Source organism: Xenopus laevis, chromosome 2L (assembly GCF_017654675.1).
Source record: "Xenopus laevis strain J_2021 chromosome 2L, Xenopus_laevis_v10.1, whole genome shotgun sequence".
Lineage (NCBI taxonomy): Eukaryota > Metazoa > Chordata > Amphibia > Anura > Pipidae > Xenopus > Xenopus laevis.
Window position 1 is genome coordinate 189,758,216 of NC_054373.1, and position 22,707 is coordinate 189,780,922.

The 22,707-nt window shown below is 41.4% G+C and overlaps 1 protein-coding gene across 2 annotated transcripts; it reads left to right on the forward strand.

The window, feature by feature from the left end:
- The first annotated feature begins 241 nt into the window (after positions 1-241).
- Positions 242-17,789, forward strand: LOC108708798 (hydroperoxide isomerase ALOXE3). Of its 2 annotated transcripts, none has more exons than XM_018247834.2 (14): positions 242-451; positions 5,257-5,461; positions 6,120-6,201; positions 6,702-6,824; positions 7,854-7,957; positions 8,393-8,565; positions 10,120-10,263; positions 12,372-12,575; positions 13,636-13,722; positions 14,368-14,537; positions 15,088-15,209; positions 15,820-15,920; positions 16,458-16,628; positions 17,547-17,789. In XM_018247834.2, exons 1-14 carry the CDS (start codon positions 305-307, stop codon positions 17,724-17,726), a joined length of 2,013 nt encoding a protein of 670 aa, XP_018103323.1. In that variant the 5' UTR covers positions 242-304; the 3' UTR covers positions 17,727-17,789. The 2 variants fall into 2 exon arrangements, with proteins under 2 accessions (XP_018103323.1, XP_041438807.1); XM_041582873.1 differs by lacking the exon at positions 242-451 and adding an exon at positions 3,469-3,523.
- Positions 17,790-22,707: the final 4,918 nt, after the last annotated feature.

Sequence of the window (22,707 nt, forward strand, 5' to 3'; positions counted from 1 at the left end):
TTCACGTGTGTTGGTGTAAGGGGAGTGTTATTGTCTCACACTCAGCAGGTTACTGAGGAATCTTTAATTTCTCCAAAGCTTGTGAAATCAGGAAGCCTCATTGTATATTGTGACATCATGACATGAAGGTCATAAATGGGGCCAATTTTGGAGGAAATTATTGAGAATTTTGAAAAGGTTGGACTTTAACAGGTGTATGCCTCTATATATATAACAGCAAGCACCCATCCACTGTCACCCATCCACTGTCACCCATCCACTGTCACCCATCTGTCTGGTGCTGAGAGAGAAGAAAGTGAGAGAAATGCTGACTTATAAAGTAGAAGTGGAGACGGGCAAGAAACTCTATGCTGGGACCATGAACTCCATCTCAGTGGTGCTGATTGGGTCTGGGGGAGAAAGTCAGAAACACCCACTGGATCATTGGGGGAAAGATTTCCTTCCTGGTGCCGTGAGTATTTTATTTCTGAATGGGAAATGTATTGAGCAGGACCAGCCCCAATGGAATCTTATTATAGGGTTTCCTTTCTTTGAATCTATTTTAGTTACAGGGCAACCCTTTTTGAAATAAAAAAATAACAAAAGTGGTATAAAGGTGATCCCTTTATTGGCTAACTAATATAATCATAACTAATATAATCATAACTAATATAATAATAACTAATATAATCATAACTAATATAATCATAACTAATATAATCATAACTAATATAATCATAACTAATATAATCATAACTAATATAATCATAAGAAGCTTTCAGAACATTTTAGTTCCTTTCTCAAGCTGATTACACTGAAGCTGTGCTGTTCTCTGCTATATAAATATATATATATATAGTGAATAAAGTACCCCCTATTGTAAAATATAAGGATATTATAAGTTACCGAGGAGTTTCATGACCATATAAAAGTACGAGGCCGAAGGCCGAGTGTTTTTATACAGGTCATGGAACTCCGAGGTAACTTCTAATATCCTCATATTTTGCAACTGGGGGTACATTATTAATTATAATACACAAATTTTAATGAGTCATGTGACAGAAATGACATCAGAACTCACCGTTTATAACTGATGAGATCACTAGTCACCGTTTATAAGGATATAATTTACAAGATATTCATGGCTTTTGTGTATTATATATATATATACAACATTCAGCTCATAGGTCACATGAGCAACATAAAGGAATATCAGTCTGTGTGTGAGGAGTAAAGTCAATTACGAGGGGATCAGTAAGAGAGAAGCAGAGAAGGTACAAGATAATGTGAATATAAATTAGGGCTGAATTATGTGAGTGTAGAATGAAAGGAATTCCATATGATCTTAGTCCAGATCCAGACATGTTACTATTTGTGACCTGGTTCAGTCCTTTGTTAGTCCATATAATTAGCCAGAAATCCAAGGCTCACGTTTAGTCCCTTCTTCAGAGAATTGAAAGTTTCCATTCATTTCTATTAATTTATATTCCCACACTTTTCTTTCATTATCTGTTTTAAAATTGCCCTTAAAGGGGTTGTTCTCCTTCAATGTACAAATCTTATGAAACCACTAACAATGCTCTCAATGTGTTAGAAAAACCATTTTCCATAACAAAAAGTAAAAATGCCATTATAAAAGCTAATTTCTATACCTATTAACTCAGTCCTTCTCCTGTCTCTCAGACCAGTTTTCTGAAGTGATGGGAGGGGCCTATTTTGAACCTGACACACCAAGAACTTCCTATATGATGACATCATCATGCCCAGGCTTTGCCCTTACTTGTTTCCTATTGGATGTTGATACTGCCCTCCTCCTAGTAATTCATTGGGTGCTTGTGAACTCTAACCGGTCACATAATTTGAATGGTCATTGGTTGATTACTCAATTGTAATGGCAGAGGTTAACAGACGCAGCATATAAACAAACCTGCCTTGTAACAAACAATCACACAGCCATGCAGACAAATACTGCAGAAAAGGAAGGAGCAACATTGTTCTCCCAATTCTGACACTCTCCTTCTGCCTACACTAAAACTGAATGCAGTGCCAAAGGGCTGCAAACTTTTCTGGGAATAAATACTGGCTTTTCTATATTTTTATCTTTTAATACCTTTGGCATTAAGCATAATGTCAGTTATTTACAAAATTGCAACAAAACCAGCACTGACTTGCTGAGAAACGTATGTAACTTACACATCTAGCAGGGACAGTAGGGCTGCACCTCACCCTTTTAAAACCAAACACATATGAAATCCACAGGCTGCATGGCTAATTAGCAACTCATTTAGATGCTGCAGACTGAACTGATTTCTGTGCAGCCATGTATCATGCATCTAAATGAGTTGCTAATTAGCCATGCAGCCTGTGGATTTCATATGTGTTTGGTATTAAAAGGGTGAGGTGGAAACCCTAAGTGACAGGCAGAGCAGTGATGAGGGCAGGTAGGTTTTTTGAACATTTTGTGCGCTCTCCCGGGGGGGGGGGGGCGGTAATTTACCTAGGAAAACGATACCTTTTTTAAGTGTTTAAGTTTTCCACTTCTGGAACAAGATTTAGAGCTCTAAATACCAAAAAATTAAAAAGTTCTATTTTTCATGATATAGGGATCTATACCAGAAAAATATTTCACTTCATGCACAAAAATTCAACTCATTTGGAAAAGCCTCAAGCTCATACAAATAGTCCCGGAAGTCACGTCAGCTGCTGAATAATGATTTTTTATGAGGTAAATACACAAAATAATACATGGACCCCCCCCCCCCCCAAAATAATATATTTCTGGAAAGTACAAGTGTCGTCTCCCATAGACTCCGTTATAATCCAATAATTCAAATTTATAAAAATGATTTGCTTTTTCTGTGTAATAATAAAACAGTAACTTGTAGTTGATCCCAACTAAGATATAATTAATCCTTATTGGAGGCAAAACCAGCCTATTGGCTTTATTTCATGTTTATATGATTTTCTAGTAGACTTAAGGTATGAAGATCCAAATTATGGAAAGATCCATTATCTGTAAAACTCCAGGTCCCAAGCACCTTGATCCCCCCATCTGCACAGTTGAAGTCTCTGCAGCACAAGCCCACACTCCCTCTCACAAACTTGTAACAGTTTCTCTTCAGTACCTGAATGCTGCTCAAATTCCCCAGCACAGGAAGCAGTGGCAGATTGACAGCAGACATAGCCAATAGGAGTTAAGTTCGCTGCCAGTACAATGTGTGATGTCATATAAGGAAGAGGAAGTGAACACTGTAGTGTTTTTGGGGGTCAGTGACCCCCTCCCAGCACAGGGTCTGTGTGGAACTGAAGGATTAGTACAGGGACACTTCTGAGGTGAATATCTCTTGAACTGTACTTTTTCTGTTAACTATTTCTATGGAAAAGTTTGTTCTATTCCTGTGAACTGTTAGATTTGTCAATTTGTTACAAAGGTGAACAACCCCTTTAAGAACCAAAATTCTTAAATCCTTTATGGAGTGATGAGGCCATTGCAATGATTTCCTATTGGTGTGTCCAGTTTTTTATTGGTTATAGTGAATGGGTGGTGAGTATTTCTCTTTCTCAGGCTTTGCCCAGTCTCCTTCAGTATATGCAGTCCCCTGTTATGCATTTAGTGCATTGTATTAAATACACCACATTGTATTAACTACACCACATTGTATTAAATACACCACATTGTATTAAATACACCATATTGTATTAACTACACCACATTGTATTAACTACACCACATTGTATTAAATACACCACATTGTATTAACTACACCACATTGTATTAAATACACCACATTGTATTAAATACACCACATTGTATTAACTACACCACATTGTATTAACTACACCACATTGTATTAAATACACCACATTAGAAGTAGAACAGTTGTAGTGACCATGGATACTGTATTCCTCTAATGTGTCTGGAATAATTTTGTCTGAAGTTGGGATGTGTGGGGGGGCAGGTTTTACATTGTTTTTGCCACAGGGATATGTTCCATTTTTGGTGGGGGCAATAAGGCACTTGTTGTTATTAGTGACTTTAGGTTGGGAGTCTGAATGCTGGGAGTGGTGGGTCTGGGAATATACTTTTAAATCTCTCATCCTCATTATTTTTCTGAGGGTCCTTAGTTGTGGATTGTATGTGACCACTAGGGGAACCCGATTTATTTCAGGTTTTTGTTTATATTGTAGAAGGTGAGTTCTGGGAATCCTGGTGGCTGCATGAATGTATTGATGTACAATGATGGGCTGTAGCCCGTGTTGATAAAGTTCTGCTTTGAGTGTTTTGAGGTGGTGATTCCTTTCAGCGGCGTCCGAACATAAACAATTGTACCATAAAGCTTGGCTGTAGATTATTGAGTGTTGAGTGTGGTCGGGGTGAAAGCTGTCGTACATTAGATATGATGGTTTGTCCGTTGGCTTTCCATATATGGTAGTTTGAATAGTATTTTCCCTGATGTGAATAGTTGTGTCCACTGGTACTCAATCAGTTGTACAACAGCTTGGGATGGTAGATCCTGCTTTTCCAGAAATGTTTTACAGGCGTCTATGATCCCACATCCATTGTTACCAAAATGGTTCTCTCTGGAAGTGATCCTATGCCTGCAAGTTTGTTTATCAGTTGTATCTTGTAAATAGCTTGTTGTGCCCCTTACAGATCTGCTCAACCCATCCTGATATGCCCCCTGTCAGAGTACCAATCCCAGCTTGTTATGATTATATTAGTTATGATTACATTAGTTATGATTATATTAGTTATGATTATATTAGTTATGATTATATTAGTTATGATTATATTAGTTAGCCAATAAAGGGATCATCTTCATACCACTTTTGTTATTTTTTTATTTCAAAAGGGTTGTCCTGTAATATTTTTACTGGCTAATACGATATGGCAACCTTACCGGCAGATGTATTTTAGCAAATAGTTACATTTTGTGTAACTAGAACCTACTGGCTCCTGTATAGAACACATTCCAGGGTACCCCAAATTTTGAGGAAGATGTTTGTGTATCAGCTGACGTCTTGTTATCTATCTGACAGTAACCATTACGTGGCTGCTGTACATCAGTTCTTATAAATCAGCCCTCTGCTGAATCTGTGTATTAAACTTCTTATGGGAAACATCAGGGAGTGTCCTAGAAATTCCCACTAGAAATCTGTAGAACCCAGTGTGGCCTGTAGCCGCAGAGTATGTGGCAGAGACAGTTACTGATAGGGACCCAGGGCTGGAACAATAATCACTGTGTTTAATTTGGGGGGTTTGTGTTCACGTTACAGAGAGATTTATATGAGGTGAGATGTGATAAAGATCTTGGGAAGATCCTGGTGGTGCGACTCTACAAAGAACCTTTTAGTTGTTTCCCGGAAGACGCCTGGTTCTGTAACTCCATTAAAGTGACCTGCCCCAATGGAGAAACATCTGAATTCCCATATTATTTGTGGATTTCAGGCTATGGAACCTTTGAAATTCCGCAGGGAAAAGGTAAGTTCCACCTTAAACAAAGATATTAAAGAATATTCTGGGAAAAACTGCTTAAAAGGGCTAAAAACTATGGGGATGTCTCTTTTCTGCCCAAATCACCCACACACAGTGAATGTATTTTAGAGTGAACCACCAGAATTCAGTGTACAAATGTATGAGCCCAAACAGTTTCCCTTTAAAGGAGAACTAAAAACTAACAACAAATAGAGTTGAAAATACTGAACTTACTGTACCAGCCCAGAGGTTCAGCAGCCATAAAGCAGTAATGATCCAGCCCCTCAGTGTTGTCCATTCTTGGATTTTGTCAGGAGTGTCAGTGGCACCGCACATGCTCAGTGGGCTCTGGGCTCCTGATGAAGTGAGTTGTATGTCATGAAGCACGTTAAGCCAATCACACCTGCCTGCTTTGTATTTTGGTGATTTCAAATGGATCAGTAAAGCTTCTTCATGATTTTTACCGAGTTTCAGCATTACGATCCCATGGTGTAAATCTTGTTCTTTGTAAAGTCCTAAGTTTAACAAGAAACAACCCAGGAATCAGAGTTGTGGAAATGACCCCTATTGTCTTTCCTTACAGAGAACATTACAGCTCCCATTAGTGGCATAAGGTGTAAATATGTATTTGGGCAATGTCCTCATGTACTTCTCTGTGTTACAGGAATAATCCTGGAGAAGAGTGTCAGTACCGCTATAAAGAAACAGAGAGAAGCAGAACTGGAGCAGAAGAGACAGACACACAAGTAAGTGACATGGGCACAACATTGGCACCGAGACAGACTGTGTCCTGTGAGCCCAGAAACCATCTGATCTCTTATATATCTACTAAATCTACCCCATAAACTCTGTTGCCTCTGTACTATATAAACATACCCAGCCCAGGAGCAACATCAGACACACCACTAACCAAACTGCACTTAGACTTACAGGTGTCTGCAAATAACCATTTCCTAATTACTCTGCCCAATCCCCCAGGAATCCCCGAACCAGAACAGAAATATCTCCCAAGTCAATTCTAGATGTTTCCAATTACATTTTTTGACTGAATTAAATCTTGTTCATTATGTGCAATTCTACATTTGAGAGAAGGAGTTTGGATCCTCCATTGAGATCTAACTCTAAATATGAGATGCAATTTCAGGACAGAAGAAGAGCTCTTAGTTGAGAACAAGATGAAGAACCTACAAAACTAAAATGTAAAAATAAATCATTCACTTTATAGAATGTGTATTTTTTACTTTAGGTGGAAAACATACGCTGAAGGGGCCCCTCACTGTATCAGCGCCGATGATGTTAAAGAACTGCCCCCAAATGATCAATTCTCTTTCTTGAAGACAGTCAGTTTTAGCTATAATTTTCTTTCCAGGTAATGGCACCTTATCTACTAATGTAAGAGAGGAGGGGAATTACACTGGGGATTCATTTTTAGAAAATTTTATATCATGGGTAATATCATGAAATCACTATAGCGGCTAATAGAAAAATTGAAGTATCAGTTGTATCTCCTGTATAGACTCCAGCAGTGAGTAGGACAGAAGGGTATCAGTTGTATCTCCTGTATAGACTCCAGCAGTGAGTGGGACAGAGGGGTATCAGTTGTATCTCCTGTATAGACTCCAGCAGTGAGTAGGACAGAGGGGTATCAGTCATATCTCCTGTATAGACTCCAACAGTGAGTAGGACAGAGGGGTATCAGTTGTATCTCCTGTATAGACTCCAGCAGTGAGTGGGACAGAGGGGTATCAGTTGTATCTCCTGTATAGACTCCAGCAGTGAGTAGGACAGAGAGGTATCAGTTGTATCTCCTGTATAGACTCCAGCAGTGAGTAGGACAGAGGGGTATCAGTCACATCTCCTGTATAGACTCCAGCAGTGAGTGGGACAGAGGGGTATCAGTTGTATCTCCTGTATAGACTCCAGCAGTGAGTAGGACAGAGGGGTATCAGTTGTATCTCCTGTATAGACTCCAGCAGTGAGTGGGACAGAGGGGTATCAGTTGTATCTCCTGTATAGACTCCAGCAGTGCGTGGGACAGATCTAATTTATGCATATTGGGATAAGACTCAGTACAAAATCTGCAGGTGGAGAGAGATATATAAGAATAGGGATTATCCATCTTGGCTCATCCTATTCTCTGATATACAGTCTATGGTATCATAACCTGACCCAGAGCAGTGCTCATTTGGCAGTCAATGGGGACCAACCAAGTCTTACGTGGGTTCTCAGTAGGGCTCAGTTTTTTTGCAACTTATTATAGCAAGTTAGAAAAGAAAATGAAGGCGCTAATTGGTTGCTTTTGGTAACTGCAATGGTGCAATTTAGCACCTATATTTGTAAATAAGCCCCAGTTTGTTCTATCCATCCTCTTACCCTCTCTCCCTGTGTCTCTGTACAGTTCTCTTGGGCCTAAGCTGAAAGGCTACCTACAGTGCTCCGACTCCTGGACCGACCTCTGTGATATCAAGAGAGTCTTTTGCTCCCACTGGACAGAAATCTCAAGTATGTTGTTTGTTAATGAGGTGATAAACATCATTATGATAGTGATGCTTAATAACCCTTTCATTTAAAGGGATTTCACACCTTTAAATGAACAGGTAATAAGATGCAAGTTTTGAATAGTGAAGGCCTGAATAGAAATCTGAGAAATATGAACAACAATGAAACTGAATCCTCATAGTCAATCAATTATTGGTTGCTGGGGGTCAATGACATTGACATCTATAGAACAATATCAGTTTCCAGCTGGAAAGAGAAAGAGCAGGAAAGCTGATAACTCAATACTTACGTTGCGAAGAATAAGTCAAGCAATGCTATCCTAAAGGTTAGTTTAAAGGTGATTTTGTCCATTAAAGAGGTTTGTGAGGACCATTGAAAGAATGTATACTAGAATGAAGATAAAGAGAATATTGCTAATTTCTGTTGGGATCTCTCTAGATCTGGTGTCTGAGAAGTGGAACGAGGACACTTTCTTTGGGTACCAGTATTTAAATGGGTTAAACCCATTGATGATCCAGAAATGTCTCAGGATTCCTGATAATTTCCCTGTTGATGATGTGACAGTGTCTGCAACTCTAGGGACATCCACAACCCTCCAGAAGGAACTACAGGTAGGTGCCTCCTACTTACCTTCATTGCTTTGATTAGATAATTTGATGCTCTGATAATCTGCCCTGGCCAGAAACACTAAAGGGCAGCACATGCCTCTATACACCTTTGTTCTACATAAACACAAAAACATCACTCCTTTAAATGTAAAAAAAAAACATATTGGGAAAAGTTTTGTTTTCGCCTAAGCTCTCCCCTTTCTCCCCATTTATACAGGGTAAATGGAGACAATACACTCTGTATAAACAAGCTCAACCCTTCCCAAAGCTGCAGCCTTTTTTAGGTTTCAAGATAAGAAGCAACTTAAATACATAGAGTTTTCCTGTGGGTTGGTGTTTTGTTTTAAAACCTACTCCTATTAAAACACACATCCATTGACTTCAACCTATGGTACTCCTCAGGATCCTTCCCCAGTTATTCAGCCATTCAAAGGTGTTCCCAAACATTATAATTCCTTTTGTTCATTCTGTTGGCCAAAATGAGTGAATGTGACAGGAAGTAAGGAGGAGACATGACTTCCTACTCTGAGGATCACAGAACTGGATGGTCTTTTTGGTCAGGGTATAAATTTAATAGGATCATGACTGAACAGAAATTATAGCTAACATGGGTATCTACTGATATGGACTCTTCTAATTTGGGGTCTCCACAGATGTTACAATTTCTCAATTCTCAGATGGTTCTTAATTCCCCCTAAACCCATGACCCACATTGAGTTTTGCATGAGAATTCCCACATGTCTTTCATTGTCCTTTCTGAACTTGCCATGGAAACCAGATTTACAGACTGTGGTTGAATCTGCTGAAATTATCATTAGATTAGAAATGGAAACCCTCTGTGAAGCCCACAAGGCTACCCCAATCCAAAAAGTGGCAGAACAGGCACCGAAACACCTTTCCCATTCAAGTGAATAGAATGTGGAAGCACAAGGATCTGGCACTTCCCTGCCAGCAAAAATATGCCACAGAATCCACCACATGCACCATACACCTAAGAGTTAGGGAGCACCTTATACATACACTTGTTGTGGAGTCATTAGCTATCCATTATGGAATATTGACTCTGGATATATTGGATGGATATTGTTGAACAGGTGAGTGTTCTGTGAGTGGCAGAAGGTTAGGAGGAAAGGGGAGATTCTGATATGTTAAGGTAGAGACGGACAGAAGCTGAGAGAAGGATTGGGGTGAGAGGGTAAGAGAGGCAATCATCAGAAGCAAAGCCAGGGAGTTGGAAGGAGGGTATTATGGGATCAGAGATGAGATATAGGGAGAGGTTTAATTTAATCCACATTTCTCCATAACCACTTCAGTTTGCTACAAAATTGTCTATGACTGACTCCATCTGTTCTGAAGCAGAGTACAAGGTGCAAATCATCTGATAACCACTTCCCATGGGACTTCCTACAGAATGGGCTATGATTAAATGCAGCCACCATAGGCATTGTTCAAGCTTATCAGAGGTGCCTGGAGCCACAGGCTTTTTCCTAGAAAGTTTCTTTAAGAAGACCATACTGGGTGGCACCACCTTCATTTCTTCCCTTTTTATATCAACAGAATGGAAACATCTTCCTGGCAGATTACAAGATCCTCGAGGGAATCCCTACAAATGTTATTAATGGAGAAACCCAATATCTTGCTGCCCCAATGTGTCTGCTCTGGAAATCCCCTGAGGATAAGGTTGTGCCTATTGCAATTCAGGTAAGTATTGGTGACAACAAAGCCAATTCTTTAGCTAATCCATATACCCAGTGGGCCAGATTCAATTTCATGAGGAACATTTATGTCCCTATTCAAATCCAAAATTCCTCATAGACGTCTGTTGAGTTTTCATGAGATAAAGGCCCAGGTGCAATTCATTGACAAGATCTTACCTCACTGTGTATCACAACTATTGAAATCTATGGAAATACATGAAACTGAATTAGAATTAGCTGTTTGTCCTCAAATTTAATCTCATCCAATACTTATGAACAAACTGTTCCATTCCCTCTTCAGACTTCTGAATATATGCCAACCCACTGGCATCTTACCTGTGCCACCTGCACCCAGTGATACATGTGATACGTAGAGATGTGTATAAGTGACACACAAACATTGGGCCACATTCAGTTCAATAAGAAATACACGTCTCATGGTTTATTTCATGAAAACTCAATAGATGTCTAAGGGCAATTAAATTAGGTGATATGTTTTTCTTATTCAAGTGAATCTTGCTCAAACTTTGGGCGGAACATCTGCCCTATAATTCCTGCCTACTCCAGGAAACTTGTAGAACCTTCACCCATCTATGGCTAATTTTATACAACCTCCTTATACCATGAGGTTTAGCCTGAGCATGTTCATTAAAATCTTACAAAGCCACCATTTCCATGCTCACTATATTACTGCCATGTCCCATAAAACCTCAGTCACAGATTAAGACTAACCAAAGAGATTCATGAGCCTTAAGCTGGCCATAGACTCAAAGATCCGCTCGTTTGGCGACATCGCCAAACGAGCGGATCTTTCCCCGATATGCCACTAAACAGCAGGGCTATATCGGGGGTAATTTGAAAGTTTGGCCGTAGGGCCGAACGATCGAATTACGATGCGCCAAGGGGCTCCGACGGGTCGGTCGGTTAAAAATCCAACCTTCCCGATCTATATCGTGGCCAGATATCGATCAGGAAGACCCGTCGGAAGCCCCCATACACAGGAAGATAAGCTGCCGAATTGGTCCAAATGACCGATATCGGCAGCTTTATCTGCCCGTGTATGGCCACCTTAACATATATGGACACTAGGCAAGTACAAAAGATCTAAGACAACATGTAGCTAAGTGGCATTGCATTATATGGTATATGATTGGGTGACAGTAACAAATTTGACTCACCCTGGTGGTCCAGTGGTGTGCGGGGACGCCTGCTACGCCGCTCCTCTTCGGCCGCCATGTCTGTTTCTCAGGGCGCACACGCCCGCATCTCGTTTCTAAAATAGGGGCAGAAGCGCTGGCGTAATGACGCTGGCGCGCAATGACGTGCAATGGCGCGAAAATCAAAACAGTATAAAAGGATCATTTGGCCTTCAAGACCTTGCCCGTTATCGGATCTTGTTCCTGGTGCTTCTGTGCTATTAAGCTTCTGATTTATCTGTGTTTGATTCCTGTTGTGACCCCTGCCTGGCTATTGACTATCCTGACTTCTGAATCCTGACCCTTGCCTGATTACCGACTTCGATTCTGCTTAACCCTTCTGATTGACTTCCTGGTTTGACCCATGCCTTGCCTACGTTTATTCTCTCCTGCCCCGACCCAGCCTACTCTATTGCCTAACGCCTTGTACCACGACCTTCTGCCCAAAAACTTTGCTTACAGTTGTGCCCCTCTGCCTGTCTAGAATCCCTCGACTTGCACCTCTCGTTTTAAGATCTTGCGGCATCTGAGTACCTGAGGGCTCCTCCCGAGGCCAAAGGCGGCTGCTACAGGCGGAAGCACGAGCCGAGACCAGGGTGCTTGGCATTGGTTCAAGATTCAGGGTGCCAACCGTTACAGTGACACTTACATAAGTTAACAACAATGACCTACAAACATAAGATTCAACAAAAGTAGCCAGCTATTGGCAAACAAAAATACTGATGTATCCAAATATAGTGCAACAAAATACCATAAGAACATATGCTACAGCCAAAATAACCGATGATAATCATTGTATGCAACAAAGAAAATAACCACCAATCAGTACGTTGTACAACATTAATAACTTCCTATCAGCATCTGTGCAAGAGAAATCTTGGTACAGTAACTATACATATTGTTCTGTTTATTACAGCTAAATCAAACCCCAGGGGAGGAGAACCCAATCTTCCTGCCCACTGACCCTGAGTGGGACTGGACTTTGGCCAAGATCTGGGTGCGAAACTCTGAGTTTCAGGTCCATGAGATTGTCACTCATTTACTCTACACTCACCTCGCTGCTGAGATCTTTAACATCGCTACCACCCGGCACCTCCCAATGGGACACCCTGTGTACAAGGTAAGACATGAAGGAGCCAATGTTGCACCTCAAATATAGGATTCACTCACTCTGACATCTGATTTGGGATTTAGCATTTGGCTAAATCTCAGGCTTTTTGCAGGATTTGAATTCAGTCAAATTCTTGGAGTTCAACTAAACCAATTAATTTTATTTGTAATCCACTAAACTACTGAAGATGGCAGTTTTGTCTTAAAAAAATAATATTGGCATCCGCACTCTTTGCCTTTAGAGGATACAGATAGGGCAGTGATCCCCAACCAGTAGCTCGTGAGTAACATGTTGCTCTCCAACCCCTTGGATGTTGCTCTCAGTGGCTTCAAAGCAGATGCTTATTTTTGAATTCCAGGCTTGGAGGCAAATTTTGGTTGTATAAAAACCAGGTGTAATTCCAAACAGAGCCTCAATGTAGGTTGACACATCCACATAGGGGCTACCAAATGACACCCCAAGAACATTTTTCATGCTTGTGTTGCTCCCCAACTCCTTTCAATTCTGAATGTTGCTCACGGGTTCAAAAGGTTGGGGATCCCTGAGATAGGGGAATGTCTTCATTTTAAGAAGGACCAGAACTAGAGGTAGGCAGAAGAGACACGTGCCTGGGGTGCAAAGAATGAACCTCAACTACCTGCTTACCATTGGTTCCAATTGGCTGACCATTGCTTGACCACCCCCCCCAATCCTCACTGTGGGGGGATCAAGGGAGTGCTGGCTAGTAATGTTCTTATACCATCAGGGAAAGAAATATGTATGTAGAGTTATTACTTACTCGGTTTTTAGGGGTGTTCCAGGAAGCTGTAGGGGTAGAATTTAGAGACTGGGTCTATTGAAGGACTGTGGGTTTGCCAACAAGCTGAGGGATAGGGGTATTTGGAGACTGCTGTGTAACTGAGGTTATTCATATTAGATTGATGACAAGCAGAAGTCATGTTATTGTGAAACAATGTAATTTAATGATGAACAAGTGAACAAAAACCACATACAAGAGTAGAATGAATTGTTATATTAATGGGGACAATAAGGATCTCATCTCTATAATGTTGTGTTTTCTCTGTTTCAGCTGATCCACCCACATCTCCGTTATACATTGGAGATTAATACACTCGCCCGACAGACTCTTATTGGTCCAAACGGTCTTTTTGATCAGGTGAGTGGATTCCCTTGTCCATTACAGGGTTTTCTGGGTGAGAGGAGTAAACAATGATTGAGGTCCAACCTGTGCCTTTCTCAGGTGCATCAGACATTTGTATATGCAAATCATATTGTCCCCATAACAATCACAGCGTCTGCTTATTTATTTCTCTGAATTATATCAACCTCATTATATTTCTTCTAAGTGAAAAATGTATAACATAAACTTCAGACTGAGACTCACCTCCAAATATTGCTAAGCCACTGCTCTCACATATAATAAAGGCTTTCTGGTAGAATATTCTTGAACATCACCTTACAGAGAATTAACACAATGAGGTTACCGGTACTGGATCTGTTTTCTGGATTTTGGACCTGGGGGTTGTGTATTGGGCTTGTTTACATTCTGTTTATGAAATCCAGTGCACATTTTTATCTTTAAATGATTTAAGGTGTGGGAAATATGGCAAATATCACTTTATTCACGGGCTGTGAAATTCTAAATACCCTTTTCATATTAAACTCTAGAGCTTTATAATGTAATTATATAGGAGACCTAGGGGAGTTTCTGTTTTCCTTTGGGAGCATGTGATATCAATGTAACACAACACAAATCAATGCACAATTTGCCCCTAACTGTTCCTGTGTGAATGTGCCCCAGGCTGTGGTAATTGGGAATGGGGGAGTCCCTGTGCTACTTGCAAGAGCCATGGAGAGTCTGACCTACAGCGCCCTCTGTCTCCCGGATGATATTGAGGCAAGAGGAGTTGAGTCTATTCCCAATTATTTCTACAGAGAAGACGGGATGAGGATCTGGGAAGCCATGGAAAGGTACAACATCACTTTATTTGATTTGATACAATGGGATTCATACAATAATATATGCAGGCTAATATCCCATAGCAGCCAATCAGAAGCTCATTTTATCTGCATTAGACCAGTACAGGCTAACCCTTGGTCTTTGATCATTATATTTACAATATTTTACAATAATAATTTAATAAAAAGAAGAGACAATATATGCTGAACATAGATTTACATATAACCTGTTTAACTGAATTGCTGGCTTTGGTGCAAAGCGAAACATTCTGCAACCAATCACAGACTAAATAAAACTCAGCTTATGATTGGCTGTAGTCCTAATAACACAAACAGCAGCAGGTGCCACAATGATTCAGAGAGGAAATGTCTTGGACAACTGGTAGCACTCACTGCCCTGGTTTATATTGTACTGGTTTTTATATAAAGAATGGATTACTAGTATACACAAAATCTGGCAGTAGCAGTTGGGCACCAAGCTCTCCAGCACCACCCTGAGGAATTACTAGTGACACAAACCATAATGATTTACCTATTTGTTGATATATTATTCTTCCCCCAGCTATGTGTCTGACATTGTCCGTTACTATTACCCAAATGACAAGACTGTCTCTAAAGACCTTGAACTACAGGCTTGGGTGGCAGAGATCTTCCAGGAAGGGTTCCTGTCCAATAAAAACTCAGGTATGGGCCATAATTTGGGCCAAAAGAGGAAGACTTGTCATTAGGAAGATCTGGGTATTTAGCAGTCAAGAAGACTAAGTCTCAGTAATGTTGCACCAGAGTTAAGTTCTTAGATGGAATCTCAATTTTTGAACATTTAGCAAGTTGCTCTACAGCAGTCATGGTCAAACCTTTTTATTTAAAACACCTTGAAGGTCCAGGGCAACCTTAGCTCCCTTACAGTTAGAAATATATCAAAATGTTGGGGTATCCATCACTGAGCCATTGTTTCCCCAATTCATATTCGGCCCAATCTCACCCTAACAGAGCTTTATGCTGGGCTTTTATGCTTATCTAGGAAAGCAAATGGACATTTTCTCCTTAACTAGCATTCAGAGCCCCCCAGCCACTGCCCCACAGCTTGGAAACCACCACTCTATGTAGACAACAATTACCCTAAAACAACACATTGTTCAAAGGCTGATGAACTTTATTCATAGGAAAAAAATCAGACCCTTCTGCAGTAAGCAGAGCAGTGCCCTTTTCAGTATTAACACTATCTTTTTAAACACAGATATATAAACTGCTCTGATAACAGAAAATATGATTCTTATTCTCTTTGCTTCCCCAGGAATCCCATCATCCTTTGCAACCCGGGTGGAGCTGAGCAAATACCTGACTATGGTGATGTTCTCATGCTCTGCTCAACATGCTGCTGTCAACAGTGGCCAGGTGAGTGGCACCTATGGACCCTCAGGATTTTACATAGTGAAGGGTCATTTACATAGTAAGTTAGGTTGAAACAAAACCAAAAACAAAGACCATCAAAATCAACCTTTCAAGTCTATATATAACCTGCATAACTGCCAGTTGATCCAGACGAAGGCAAAAAAAATCATCTGAAGCCTCTCCAATTTGCCTCAGAGGGGAAAAATTCCTTCCTGACTCCAAGATGCAATGGGACCAGTCTCTGGATCAACTTGTACTATGAGCTATCTCCCATATCCCTGTATTCCCTCACTTGCTAAACACCATCCAACCCCTTCTATCTAATGTATCAGCCTGTACCACTAATTCAGGGAGAGACCCACTATAAAATTCAACAGAAAATGTTTACTGCACAATGGTGGCCTCAATCCACAGTTGGGTTATTTCATACTTGATATCTAGTTCCTCTTATACAGTTGTTGCTTAGAGGCCCTTTTGTGATCTCTCTACTTAATACCATGCCTTGGGCTGTGACCCTTCCTTCCTTCTCTTGTTGCACAGTTTGACTTCTACGCCTGGATGCCCAATGCTCCATCCACCATGAGGAAACCTCCCCCTACTGCTAAGGGCACCACCACCTACCAGAGTGTCCTGGAGACTTTACCAGCTATAAACACAACTACGACAGCCATGGTCACTGTCAACCTCCTCAGTAAGGAGCCACTCGATCAGGTGAATATTTGTTGCATCTGCAGAATTTGCTTGAAGACATCAAACTGGAGAGAGGAGTCATTAACAGTCTTTTATAATGGTAGCACCCAAGGAACTGTTGGTCAAAAGATGGTTCTCTGTTGTCATGAATACCAAGCTGGACCTCCCCAGGTCTCTTAACTATCACACCTTCCAACTGAGATTGCTTTAATGGTATTTAATGCAAGCTGATTAATTATAGATTGGGTTGGACAGCCATTCTTCCTGTTGTTTCAATATAAAACGAAGAGCACTTTCACATTACACTTGACTTCTTTGTTCTTCAGAGGAATTGTGGGAGGAGGAAAAGGCATTACATAAATATAGGTATCACTGTCCCAGTTAGAACCCCCTATGTCGAATATGGGTGATCCATGCGTTGATAACTTTCTGTAGAACTAAAAGCATGCTATCAACATTCTAAAGGTGCAGTTATCTCAGAAACCACTGTAGAAAATGGATGTAAATTTGCAAAGTAGCTCAGAGAAGCACCAATTCATTTTTGGGGGGTTGGATCCCAATTAATTGCTCTAGATAAACCTGAAAGCCCACTTTGATGGTCAATTATGGTGAGACTGGGAGAGAAAACTTCTTTGCTGTCCAAAATGTTCTTGACACTGTCAGTGAATGAGTGATACCTCAATGTTTTTCTATATCTGTAACCTTATTATGATCTGCCCTGGAGCTGCCTGGAACTATAGCAGGGTGACCCCAATATTTCTATATACATGTAACTTTGTTAAGAGCTAAGGGGACCTGTAACCAATCATTGGACCTCCAACTGGGGAGCTTCTAATAAAAAAGTCTAAGAACCACTGAGACCTGTTACCATGAAGCACAAATACATGTTTCTCTCATGTCTCCATTTAATCTGGAACTATCTGTTGTGTTTCATTCCAGAGACCGTTGGGACGATACGAAAACAAGAACTTTGTTGAAGACGTGCCAAAGAAATGTGTTGAGCAATTCAGAGATAAGTTATGTGAGATTTCTAAGGATATCAAATTGAGGAACAAGACTGGAAAACTAATGTACCATTACCTGGATCCAGAGGAAATTGAATCCAGTGTCTCTATTTAATTGTGATCCCCAATGGGATCATTGTTTTTATATTTTTATTTAAATAAACATGTGACATGTGGAGTCCTGTGTTCTTCATGTATGTTTGGTCTGATGCTCACTTTGACATTGCTGAGTGGAGGCTACATGGTAACTCCAGTGTGTGCCATAGACAGAGTGTGCTCCATACTTTATTATGGGATGCAATGACAGGTGATTTTGGACATGGTGACCACTACTGTTTCCTACGTGAGCAAAATGTCCTGTGTGCCAGTGACCTCACTGTATCCATATGTCTCATCTTATACTGTGACAAGCCACCCGCCTGCACTTTTTGGCATTTAGCAATTAGTAGAGAGGTACGCTGGGGACCAGACACTAAAACGTTGAACAAAATGCAGGTTTATTAGGCATTCCCTGCAAAAAGGCAACAGAAAACATAGTTCAACAACTTCAATTCAAAACATTCAGGGTTTTCCCACTCTGGGGCTCTCACCATCCAAGGAAGCTTTCACTGTCTGGAACTTCGGGGCATTCAGACTTCTCACTCATGGAACTCAGGCTCACCAGCCTCTGCCAGTCCCTTCTCCCATCCAGGGATTCAAACTAGTGTCTTAACCTTTCTTCAACCCCAACAGGGATTTAGGCTCACAAGCCTCTACAACTCTCTTGTTGGCAACGAGACCCCCTCTGTCAGACACTGTCTCTCCCAGCAGCACCCACTTCCCTCCATTCTAGGAGGTGTCCGGAGAGCTCTGAGGTATAGTGATGGGCGAATAAATTTGCCTGGAGCAAATTCACAGTGAATTTCCCCATTTTCTGATGCCGGCGAATAAATTTGCAAAACTGCCAAAAAAATTCACCAGCGAAGTCAAAAAATGTTGACATTATTTGGACACCCATTACTTTAACGCCGGCTTCAAAATTGACGCAGACATCAATTTTCGAGTTTCAAGAATTTTTGTGAATTTTCTACCGAATTTTTTGGCGAAGCGAAACTGGAGAAATTCGCCCATCACTACTGAGGTGTAGTAACACACCGTTTTACATTTCCAGGTAGCTCCTCTCTCAGCTGCCACTTGATTATTTGGCTGAGAGGGAATATTAACCCTACCTCTACATATTTTTCCATTTATGTTCCCTATTTATAGGGAGGAGCGAAGTTCGAAACAGGGAGTTATTAGTTAATGCTCAATAATGGGATTTAGAAGTTCTTCTAGTGAAGCCCAACAAAGTGTATGCAATTTACTAGTGACATTTGGCTATTCAACCCCAAGAAGAATAGCCTTATGGCATCATCATTTCTGATACCTTTCCAAACCCCAGCAGGTTATGAAACAGATTTGCACTTTAATTTGCACTTTAACAACTGACAGACTATGGCAGTCCATAAGTATGAGTTTCCGTACAATGCACTGGACTACAATGTACTGTACCATAGAATTAGTGGAATTCCAGTGCCAGTAGATCCATTGTGTTTGAACCCATGCTTGGTGGGTTTTGGCAGTTCCTTTAAACAACCCCCATGTAGACAGCTTCCCTGTATCAGGATTATCCCCATCCTTAGCCCCCACATTCCTTTAGGTTCAAGAACCAGAGCTTCCTTGTACTTACCCCAAAAGTAGCAATTATACATTGAATATGGCCCTGTTTGCTAATAAAATCCCCTACTCTAGGTGGATGAACCTCAGCCCTGCACCTGAGACTTCAGATTTTTTGTAATGTCACATCAACTGTCATGCATATTTTCCTAGGTATCAGAGTCTGAAATATCTCCTGGTATCAAAGCCTAGAGCCCTCCCTGGTATCAGAGCCTGGAGCCCTCCCTGGTATCAGAGCCTGAAGTGCCCCTGGTATCAGATCCTGAAGTGCCCCTGGTATCAGATCCTGGAGCCCCCTGGTATCACAGCCTGGAGCCCTCCCTGGTATCAGAGCCTGGAGCCCTCCCTGGTATCAGAGCCTGAAGTGCCCCTGGTATCAGATCCTGAAGTACCCCTGGTATCAGATCCTGGAGCCCCCTGGTATCACAGCCTGGAGCCCTCCCTGGTATCAAAGCCTGGAGCCCTCCCTGGTATCAGAGCCTAGAGCCCTCCCTGGTATCAGAGCCTGAAGTGCCCCTGGTATCAGATCCTGAAGTGCCCCTGGTATCAGATCCTGGATAGGGATGTAGCGAACGTCGGAAAAAAAGTTCGCGAACATATTCGCGAACTTGCGCAAAAATGCGAGCGGTTCGCGAATGGTTCGCGAACCCCATAGACTTCAATGGGAAGGCGAACTTTAACATCTAAAAAAGACATTTCTGGCCAGAAAAATGATTTTAAAGTTGTTTAAAGGGTGCAACGACCTGGACAGTGGCATGCCAGAGGGGGATCAAGGGCAAAAATGTATCTGAAAAATCTGCCTGTGTGTGCTTGGAAGAGATAGTGTAGGGGGAGAGCTGTTAGTGATTTCAGGGACAGATGATAGTAAGTTTGCTGGCTAGTAATCTGCTTGATACTGCTCTGTATTGGAGGGACAGAAGTCTGCAGGGATTTGAGGGACATTTTAGCTTAGGTAGCTTTGCTGGCTAGTAATCTACTGTTCTCTTTAAACAACTGCCATACGTTGACCTTGTAGGCATTGTTTGCCCAGTTTTTTTGGACGCAGCCACTGAAGCACAGTTGCCAGAAAAAATATGCCATATAAATGCTGAAAATAGTAATTTTTCGCCATACGTTGACCTTGTAGACATTGTTTGCCCAGTTTTTTTGGTTGCAGCCACTGAAGCACAGTTGCCAGAAAAAATATGCCATATAAATGCTGAAAATAGTCATTTTTTGCCATACGTTGACCTTGTAGGCATTGTTTGCCCAGTTTTTTTGGTCGCAGCCACTGAAGCACAGTTGCCAGAAAAAATATGCCATATAAATGCTGAAAATAGTAATTTTTTGCCATATACGTTGAGTCAACGTATGGCAAAAAATGACTATTTTCAGCATTTATATGGCATATTTTTTCTGGCCTCTGTGCTTCAGTGGCTGCGGCCAAAAAAACTGGGCAAACAATGCCTACAAGGTCAACGTATACACTACTACAGCGGTGGATACGGATTACGTAAAATATATGAATGCTGCTTGAAAAAAAGTAACTCAAGTGGTTTTTCTAGAGACGATAATATTATCAATATTTAGACAAAATGTGAACAAGCTCACACAGCTAGATGGCGGTTTGAAGAAAACACTGTGCAAATAATGCCTACAAGGTCAACGTATACACTACTACAGCGGTGGATACGGATTACGTAAAATATATGAATGCTGCTTGAAAAAAAGTAACTCAAGTGGTTTTTCTAGAGACGATAATATTATCAATATTTAGACAAAATGTGAACAAGCTCACACAGCTAGATGGCGGTTTGAAGAAAACACTGTGCAAATACTGCCCACAAGATCAACGTATACACTACTACAGCGGTGGATACGGATTACGTAAAATATATGAATGCTGCTTGAAAAAAGTCACTCCGGTGTTTTTTCTGGAGACGGTAATATTATGGATATTTAGACAGAATGTGAACAAGGTCACACAGCTAGATGGCAGTTGGTTGAATAACACACTGGGCAAAAATGCCTACAGGGCAAATAATGCCTAAAAGGTCAACTTATACACTACTACAGCGGTAGTAAAATAAAAAAAAGTAAAATAAAAAAAAATGAATATTAAAAAAAAAAAATTAAAGTTGGTGCTGCTGAACTACTAGGAGCAGCAGATTAGCACACCAGTCCCACTCCCCAACACTGCTAGACTAATAGCACTGGGCTCTTATAGTAGTAGTAGTAGTAGTAGTAAAACAACAAAAAAATAAATAAAAGCAGTCCTTACAAGGACTACTGTTATTGCAGCAGTCAGCAGATGAGATCAGAAGCAGGACAGCTGCCCACTGCAGCTACATACAGAGCACTGCAGTAGAAGGTAGATTACTAGCCAGCAAAGCTACCTAAGCTTAAATGTCCCTCAAACCCCTGCAGACTTCTGTCCCTCCAATAACAGAGCAGTATCAAAACGATTACTAGCCAGCAAACTTTCAACTGTCCCTGAAATCACTAACAGGCAGCAGCTCTCTCCCTACACTATCTCTTCAGCACACACAGGCAGAGTGAAAAAACGCTGCAGGGCTTCGGTTTTTATAGGGAAGGGGAGTGGTCCAGGGGAGAGCTTCCTGATTGGCTGCCATGTACCTGCTGGTCTGGGGTGCGAGGGCAAAAAAAAGCGCCAACAATGGCGAACCCAAATTGGCGAACGTCGCGCGACGTTCGCGAACTTCCGGCGAGCGCGAACACCCGATGTTCGCGCGAACAAGTTCGCCGGCGAACAGTTCGCGCCATCTCTAATCCTGGAGCCCCCTGGTATCACAGCCTGGAGCCCTCCCTGGTATCAAAGCCTGGAGCCCTCCCTTATATCAAAGCCTGGAACCCTCCCTGGTATCAGAGCCTGAAGTGCCCCTGGTATCAGAGCCTGGACCCCCCTGGTATCAAAGCCTGGAGCCCTCTTTGGTATCAAAGCCTGGAGCCCTCCCTGGTATCAGAGACTGGAGCCCCCTGATAACAAAGCCTGGAGCCCTCCCTGGTATCAGAGACTGGAGCCCCCTGATAACAAAGCCTGGAGCCCTCCCTGGTATCAGAGGCTGTTTTGGTATATTACAAGTCAGATTTGAAAAAATAGAGGGTAACTTTTTATGTGTGGGTTTGAGATGACTTCTGACCTGTTAACCCATTTCCCAGCTGGTCCGGATCATTAAGTAACAGTAGCTGTTCTTCCCAACGGATACCTGGTTCTGTAGCTCATCACAGTGATCTGCCCCAAAGGAGAACTCTATCAGTTCCCATACTACAAATAGATTGAACAGTTTAGTTTTAGATAGAGAAATGAGGCCCATCTGATTACAGAAGTACAGAGCCAAGTCCAATACTTATACAACTAATAAGCCCAAAGGGGGCATTTATTGGACAATGGAAGAGCAAAC